General features: G+C 51.6%; 1 protein-coding gene across 1 annotated transcript; it reads left to right on the top strand.

Moving 5' to 3' along the window:
* Positions 1 to 982: 982 nt before the first annotated feature.
* ARHGEF25 (Rho guanine nucleotide exchange factor 25) lies at positions 983 to 8,021 on the top strand. The gene is made up of 15 exons (XM_044677644.1): positions 983 to 1,079; positions 2,061 to 2,275; positions 2,401 to 2,496; positions 2,610 to 2,683; positions 2,899 to 2,965; positions 4,030 to 4,133; positions 4,352 to 4,421; positions 4,535 to 4,624; positions 4,704 to 4,796; positions 4,990 to 5,040; positions 5,273 to 5,350; positions 5,606 to 5,806; positions 6,028 to 6,208; positions 6,561 to 6,769; positions 7,700 to 8,021. Exons 1-15 carry the CDS (start codon positions 983 to 985, stop codon positions 7,766 to 7,768), a joined length of 1,695 nt encoding a protein of 564 aa, XP_044533579.1. The 3' UTR covers positions 7,769 to 8,021.
* The last annotated feature ends 421 nt before the right edge of the window (positions 8,022 to 8,442 follow it).

The following is an 8,442-nucleotide window of genomic DNA, read 5'->3' as shown; positions in this document are numbered from 1 at the left end:
GGGGGGGGGGGTTAGAGGGAGAAGGGCGGGCACCCGAATGGGGCGTCCATCCACAAAGCCCACTCGGGGGAACCTGTCCACGTCGGAACCTGCTGGGATGAGGGTCTGGCTAAAGGATGACCCCTTCTCCATCCCCATGTCCACCTCCACAATTTGAAGCCCTATCTGTCTCCGTACACGACTCCTGCTCTTGGCCACTGAGGTCAAGGAGTGGCGGGGCAGACTCACAGTGCTCAGTCTGAGCCTTTTAAAGCTAGAGAAGGAGGGAGATCAAGAGGCGAGGCAGTGGAAGGAGGGAGGGAAGAAGGGAGGGAGGGAGAAGCTGGGGACTTGGAGTTCCAACTTGGGGGAGAGGAATTGGGGCGGGAATTGGGGACTGCCTGGAGGTGGGGATGAAGCAGTAGGGGGCGGAGCTAGGGCCCAACAGACTCCGCCCCTCGGCTGCATAGAGGCCCGGCCTGCAATTCAGCTCGCCGCTTGGCCCAGACCCGGCGCCGCGCCAGTAGCTCCCCAACGCTGCCACCCCCGCATGTCCTAGCCCCAGCCCCTGCCCAGGGCCTTTTCCCCATCCCATCTTCTACGCAGCTAGCCTCCCCCCCCTCCCACCCCGCCCCCAGACCAGCCCCAAGCGACCCCAGAGACAGAGCTGGAGCTGCAGCCGCATCCCGGCCCAGGCCCCACCCGGACTGGACCATTGGACGCCCGGACCCCGGGGCGGAGAGGGCTCGGGAGCCCCTCTTCACCCAGCTCCGCATCCCTGCAGCCCTGGGCCGCCCTTACCCCAGACCCCCTGGCCCTCCTGCAGATAAAACGTCCATCTAGCCCTAGACATCCCCTCTGCCTTCGTTTCCCTCCCCCCTCTCCCAGTCCAGACCTGGGGGGGAGGGAGGGGGGTGTGCGCCCGGCGCCGTTCCCGCCCCGCCCCCCGTGATTCCCTCTGCATGGCCGGCCCGGGTGGGGGGTCTGGGGGGGCCCAGGCACCATGCGGGAGGGTCACCGGGGGGGTCGTTGTGCCTGTCCCCACGTGACCCGCAAAGTGCTGGCAAAATGCGGCTGCTGCTTCTCCCGGGGGGGTCGCGGTGAGTGTGGGACTCAGTATTTGGGGGGGGCGGGATCCTTGAAAGGGGGGGAAAATTGGTTCATGTACGTGGGAGGGGGCCTCAGGACCCAGGGTCCTTTTCTCCCCTAACCTAACTGGGGGCTGGCAGCATATCTCCCAGAAAAGTGGAGTTGGAAGATGATCTCAAGCTCTAAATATTATTCCAAATTCAGAACTGGGGAAGGGGCAAGGAGGGGTCCGGCTCTGTTTTGATGCGCCTCTGAGACCAGGTGAATAGAGAGAAACACCCCGTGTAGGTTTCTCTCAGGGCCAAGTACCGCCCCCCCCCCAACAATAACCCATTCAATCAAACCCAAAGCCCTGCTGTCGTCCCCCCTTGACTCAGGTCTGGGTAGACACCAATGGGGCAGGCAGAAAGACTGGATCTCGAGTTTGATATCTGATCATATATCCTGATTCACTAGGGACAGCTCTCCACCATATTAAGCTTCTTTGCCTTGCCCTCCTCTATCTCTTGTGGTAAACGGCTTTTTTGGGGGAAGGGAGGGGGTACAGAAATGATTTCTTTTTATAGTGATTGAAGCAAGTAGGGGAGCTTTTCCAGGGGTGGCAGATGGTTCCCCACCTCTGTTTCCCAGGGAATGGTCTGTACCCATCATGGAGGGGAGGGCAGATGGCCACCCCCAGATCTTAGTTCCAGGCCAGATGGTTTGTCCCCCTACACCCATAAATTGTGCCAAGCCCAAAATGGGAGGGAACCCCACACATTCCTGGGCCTCTCCTGGATGTTTCTGTCCTCTGATGTGGGGGAGGGAAAGTCACCCCCTTTTCCCCTAGGTGAAGACCAGTAAGATTTTTTTTATCCCTAGCCCACTCAAATGGAGACCTACTGGTTTTGGGGGCCCTGGGGAAGAGAAGAAAAATGTTCTGTGATTTCTCCTAGAAATCCTAACTAACTTTTCTATCTATTGTCTCCACCTCCACTCCTATTGTCTCCCAGAGTCCTATTCCATTGCTGGCAGTGAAGGCAGTGTCTCTGCTTCTGTTGCCTCTGTCTTGGTCCCCACTTCTGTCCCTAGCTCTGGACTCAGCTCTGGTCCCTGCTCCCCTGGACCTCCAGGGCCAGTCAGTGGCCTGAGGAGGTGGTTGGACCACTCTAGACACTGCCTCAGTGTGGAAACTGAGACAGACAATGACCAGGCAGGACCATGTCAGGTGAGCAAGAGGAGGCAGCTGGAACTCCAAATCCGAGAGAACTTCAGATATCCAGTGGAGGGCAGGGGCCAGGGGCCCACTGTTAGGAGGGGGGACAGCTTTGTTATATGACCTCTGATCCCCAGGGATGGATTCAGGAGTCAACTCTAGCCTCAGGGGAGGAACTACCAGAACTGACCCTCCTGACCACTTTACTGGAGGGACCTGGAAACGGGACCCAGGTATCAGGAAAAGGGCAACAAGGTGGAGACTTAACCAGTCATGATGGGGTTCTTGGTCATCCTACTGAGGGACATTCCTTTCCCTACTTCTTCAGGAAGGTACAGCTTCTCAGCCCCCAGAGGAGACTCTCTCTCAGACTACAGAAAGTGAGGAAGAACAAAGGAGGAGGGCTTTGGACAGGAGTATGTAAGTGCCATTTTTGTGCCTCAACTGATATCCAAATGGATCCTTTGCAAGTATTTAGAGAGAAACTCCCACAGGCATTGCTTTGGACTTGAAAGAGCCCCTTACCCTTCCTGTGGGGTTCAGGGAGAGGGGTCACCAAGTCCCAGAAAGGAGTGCTTGCTGAATGAAGGGAGTCCTTTGACTCTAAAGAGGTTGCTCTCCTCCTACTTTCCTAGGTATGTCCTGAGTGAACTGGTGGAAACAGAGAAAATGTACGTGGAGGACTTGGGGCAGATTGTGGAGGTAACTTCCTCTACCCCAACCTAATTCCCTACTCTTGTTTCCCATCCCCTGCACAGCTGCCTCTATCTAGAGCTGGAAATCTCCACACTAGTTTCTAAAAATTGCATGGGTTCTTTTCCTGGGACTTCTTCCCATTTCTGCTCCTTCATGCCCAGATCCCTCATACTCCTTCCAATGGCATTTTCCTTCCTTTCCTTTCCTTTCCTTTCCTTTCCTTTCCTTTCCTTTCCTTTCCTTTCCTTTCCTTTCCTTTCCTTTCCTTTCCTTTCCTTTCCTTTCCTTTCCTTTCCTTTCCTTTCCTTTCCTTTCCTTTCCTTTCCTTTCCTTTCCTTTCCTTTCCTTTCCTTTCCTTTCCTTTCCTTTCCTTTCCTTTCCTTTTTCCCTTCCTTCCTTCCTTCCTTCCTTCCTTCCTTTTGTCTTAGAATCAATAGTGTAGGGGGCAGCTAGGTGGCTCAGTGGATTGAGAACCAAGTCCAGAGATGGGAGGTCCTGGGTTCGAATATGACCTCAGACACTTCCCAGCTGTGGGACCCTGGGTAGATCACTTAATCCCATTGCCTAGCTCTTACTGATCTTCTGCCTTGGAACCAATACAAAGTATTGATTCTAAGACAGAAGGTGAGAGTTTAAAAAAAATCAATAGTGTGTATTGGTTTCAAGGCAAAAAAATGGTAAAGGCTAGGCCAGTGATGGGCAAACTTTTTAAAGAAGGAGCCAAAGGAAAGGAAATGTTCATCTGTCAGTCTGTTTCTAAGGCAACTCTTTTGAAGTTTCATGGTATCCTACTCATTGTATTCGTCAGATTAGGAATAATGTCATGCAGCCTGATAGAACATTTTAGGGAGCTGCATCTGGCCCAAAGGCAGTAGTTTGCTCATAAATGGGCTAAGCAATGGGGATTAAGTGACCTGCCCAGAGTCATATAGCTAGGAAGTCTGCAGCCATATTGGAACACAGTACCTCTGATCTCTGGGTCTGGCTCTCAATCCACTGAGTCACCTAGCTGTCTCCTCCTATGGCATTTTCTTGTTTTACTCATACCTCACATTCTATCCTCCTACCAGGGCTACATGGCAACCATGACCGCCCAGGGCATCCCTGAAAATCTCCGAGGCCGGGACAGGATTGTGTTTGGGAATATCCAACAAATCTACGAATGGCACAGAGAGTGAGAATGTTGACTTTGGGGGTATCTGGAGTGGTGGTACAGGAGAATGAGATAGGTAAAAGACGAAGAAGCACCCAGATATAAAGGGGGCAATGAAAAGGGACACAAGGGTTAGGGAGGAGGGGAAGCTAAACAGATTAGTCATAAGATTTGGGCTGGGAGGATTAAGTAGACTCCATTCTGACCTTTCTCCTTTCCTTGGCCATACATACCTCCAGTTACTTCCTTCAAGAACTACAGAAATGTCTTCAGGATCCTGACTGGCTGGCACAGCTCTTCATTAAGCATGTGAGATGGGCAGGGTATCTCTGGGTCCTGGCTTTGGGGATGGATCAGAAAGCCTCTGTAAATCCTGGAGTCAGAGGGCTGCCCTTATCCACGGTTTCCCCAAACTTCTCCAGGAGAGGCGGCTACATATGTATGTTATTTACTGCCAGAATAAACCGAAGTCTGAGCATGTCATGTCGGAATTTGGAGATAGTTACTTTGAGGTCAGTGTTCAGAGAGTTACTGGTGGGGCAGGGTCCAACACAGTAGCCCAACTAAATCCCGTTTTCTGTCCCTTCTCAGGAGCTCCGGCAGCAGCTCGGCCACCGTCTTCAGCTGAACGATCTTCTCATCAAACCCGTACAGAGAATCATGAAGTACCAGCTGCTACTCAAGGTCAGAGCCTCTTGCCCGCATCCACAGACCTACTCTCCTCCATACACTCCTCGTGCTCCTGGAGACTCTTCTGAGCTCCTCCCAGCCCACCCAGGAAGTCTTCCCCTTGGGCTCTCTCCCAGGGTGTCTGGGAAATCTGAGAAATGAAGCTCCCAGCATCAGAACCATTCTGTGTTTCTTCTCCGTGTCTCAGGATTTCCTGAAATACTATAGCAAAGCCAAGAAGGATACCGAAGAGCTTGAGGTAAGAGACCTCGCATCCTCTTCTAACCATAACCATCCTCTCTCCTTTCCAGATCTCAGTGGACCAATTCCATTCCCCTTGGGTGGGGACTGATTTATGGGTTAGTTTGGGGAGAGAATATTTTAGGGAAATGGGTTAGAGAAGGAAGAAAGAGTGGGAAGGGAGATGGCAAAGTTTGTCTCACCCTCCACGTGAAAATCTAATTCTAATTCTCTAATTCTCCCGATCCCAGCGTGCAGTAGAGGTCATGTGCTTTGTGCCCAAACGCTGCAATGACATGATGAGTCTGGGGAGACTTCGAGGCTTTGAGGTATGGGAAGGAGGTGGAAGGGTAGAGGAACTTTGCATGCAGTTGGGCCCTCTGGTGTGGGATATCTACTTATGTGACTTATCCCCAAATTGGGCCCCAAGAGAGGGATAAGGATAGGGAAGGAGAGCAGGGGGCTCTCACGTGGCAATCCTGGCTGGGGGTTCTGTTCCACTCTCTCCCTCTTATCCTTTTCTGACCAAAGTGTCCATTGATCTCTTCAGATTATGATCTAGATTGTTTTTCCTCTGGCCTTAGGGCAAGCTGACCACCCAGGGGAAGCTCCTGGGTCAGGACACATTCTGGGTTACTGAGCCAGAAGCAGGGGGGCTGCTCCCTGCCCGGGGTCGAGAACGACGAGTCTTCCTCTTTGAGCAAATCATCATCTTCAGCGAAGCCCTTGGGGGAGGGGTCAGGGGTGGGGCACAACCTGGATATGTCTATAAGAACAGCATCAAGGTAAGGGGTGGTCCAGAGGTGGGAGGATCTTTGGGATGGTGAAGGGGCTGGTAGAAAGTGGGAGGACCCAGAGAAGGGATCTCCAGAGTTTGGGGGTCACTGGAGAGTTTAAGGGAGGGCCTGGAAAATAGGGTCAGTTTTAGAAAACAGGATCTGGGAGCCTGGGGAAGCTCAAGAAGTATCCCGGTTGGTTTCCTTCTTCTCTACATCCACTGCTTCAGGTCAGCTGTCTGGGCCTAGAGAAGAACACTCAGGGGGACCCCTGCCGATTTACCTTGACTTCAAGAAGCCCAGAGGGTGGTGTCCAGCGGTATGTTCTCCAGGCAGCAGACCCAACGATCACTGAGGCTTGGACACGGCATGTAGCCCAGATCCTGGAAAGTCAGAGGAACTTTCTCAATGGTAAAACCCCCACCCACCAACCACCCAACTTCCCTGGGTTCTCCAACCTCCGAATTCCCTGACAATCTCTAACCTCTGGCTCTTGACTTCTGTACACCTCCAGCTTCTGACCTTCTGATGCAAGTTTCAAAGTCATTTGACTTTATAAAACTCAAACTCTCACATGAACCTTCCAGTTAGCTGCTGGAGGAGCCAGTGTCATTGTCCAATGGGCTCTGCAAACCTTGGAGCACCATAGAAATGGGAATTCTTGTTTTGGATGGCAGAGATCCCAGGGAAGGGCCCCGGGAAGGAAGGGAACCATTGATGGGTGTGTGACTGCCATTCCATCTTCGTTGTTTCTCTATTCCAGCCCTGCAGTCACCGATTGAGTACCAGCGACGGGAGAGCCAGACCAACAGCTTGGGAAGGATAGGAGGGTCTGTGGGGGGAAGCCCTGGAAGATCCCGACTCGGGGACCGAACCCCAGTCAGCACACACACACCCATCAATGGTTCCCTTCCTTCCCTGTTGCTATCCCCAGTAGGGGTGGCTGAATACCCCCTGCCTCAGCCTGAACAGGTATGGGGAGGGAGTGTCACCCATTAACAGACGTGGGATGGGGGAAAAACTGCAGGAGTTGATCTTAGGAGAGGGACATTTGAGAGGAGCAACAATATGGGAGGCAGTCTAGTGTAGAGTGGGAAACACACTGGATCCAGCATCCTCCTGGCTCTCTGAGTTTGTTTCTTCATTTGTAAAACTGGAATAATAATACTGACACTTGGACTGTGAGCTCTTTGAAAGCAGGGACTTTTTTGACTTTGTGTCCACCCTGCCTAGTACATAGTAGGTGCTTAATAAATGTTAGTTGACTGGCCAACTGATCTTGCTAACCTCAAAGGGTTATTATTTGCAAGGGAGGGCCTAGGTTCAAATCTACCTTCAGACACTTCTTAGCTGTGTGACCCTGGGCAAGTCACTCAACCTTAATCACCTAACTCTTACCACTTTTCTACATTGGAACCAATACTAAGTATCAAGTAAGGGTTAAAAAATAGCATTGTAAGAACGGAAAGAAACAATGGCTATGAAAAAAAATTTAACTATAAAGTGCTATATAGCTCCCATCTATATATGATTATTATATGAGACGATAACTCTTTACTTTGTCTATATAAATACCCTCCTCCCCCATTCCCTTCCAGCACCCTCCTTTTCCTGCCTGACCCCTTCCTTTCTAACTTTCACCCCTCCCAGGCAAGTGAAGTCAATCAGCATTTGACTTAATTTTAACCCCCCCTATCTCAATTATCTGGTTGGGGGGTGGGGCTAGGGAAGGGCATTTGGGGGCTGTTGAGTCTGGAGTATCTGACAGGAGGAATCTGTAGGGCCAGAAAAGTTCAGCGGCAGGAGGTGAGGGTAAGGGTCAGACATTTTGGGTAAGTTTTTGAGTGTCAGTTTATGCCTTTGACTCTTGTCTCTCTTTTGGCCCCTCTCAAACATTCCCAGGCCCCTCCTGCAAATGAAGACCCTATTTGCCAGGCCCGGCTGGCCAAGCTGGAAGAAGATGAGCTCTGACTGGTGACGGCACCTTTTGGGGGTGGGTAGCTTGCCATTGGGTTTGTGCTGTGCTGGATGAGGCCCCTCTCCTGGGCACTGTCTGAACTAATTCTTCCCCTCAGTCTTCAGCTCCATGGAAAGGGCTGGGCTGGATGGAACCAATGGCAATGGTGTCAAGTTTAAGAAAGATTTTTAATCCATAAAGATTGTTTCTCTACTCTGGGGATCCAGATTCTCTCCACTTTCCCCTATATGCAATGTATCACTCAAGCCCCAAGAAAGGAAGATGGGTGGGTGGGTGGGTGGCCAAGGGAGCAGGGGATGGAATGGATTGGTTTCTTTTCATTTGTCTGTTTCCTGAGAATAAACGTTTTGCTCTCTTATTGAGGATGGAGGGAGTATGAGGAAGAGGTTACTAGAATCCTCCGGGGTGGGTCTGGAGATGGGGAAAGGGGCAAAGGGTTTGGAATCAACTCTCCCCAGACACAGGAACTGCCTGGTCATTAAGGATCCTACTGATTTCACCTTAAAGTCTTGTTCTACCCTCTCTTGGCCTTCTCCTTCCCTCCTCTGTACCTGCTTCTTTGGAAGTCCCAAGCCCATGTGATCTTCCTCAACTCACCTTTCCCTTTCCCTCCCATTCCCAAGTGGTTTTAAAAAACACTACCACCACCCACCATCCAGAGGCTAAA

This window comes from Gracilinanus agilis, chromosome 5 (genome assembly GCF_016433145.1).
Source record: "Gracilinanus agilis isolate LMUSP501 chromosome 5, AgileGrace, whole genome shotgun sequence".
Taxonomy (NCBI): domain Eukaryota; kingdom Metazoa; phylum Chordata; class Mammalia; order Didelphimorphia; family Didelphidae; genus Gracilinanus; species Gracilinanus agilis.
The sequence above is the reverse complement of the archived record's forward strand: the minus strand, read 5'-3'. Positions and strand labels throughout refer to the sequence as shown.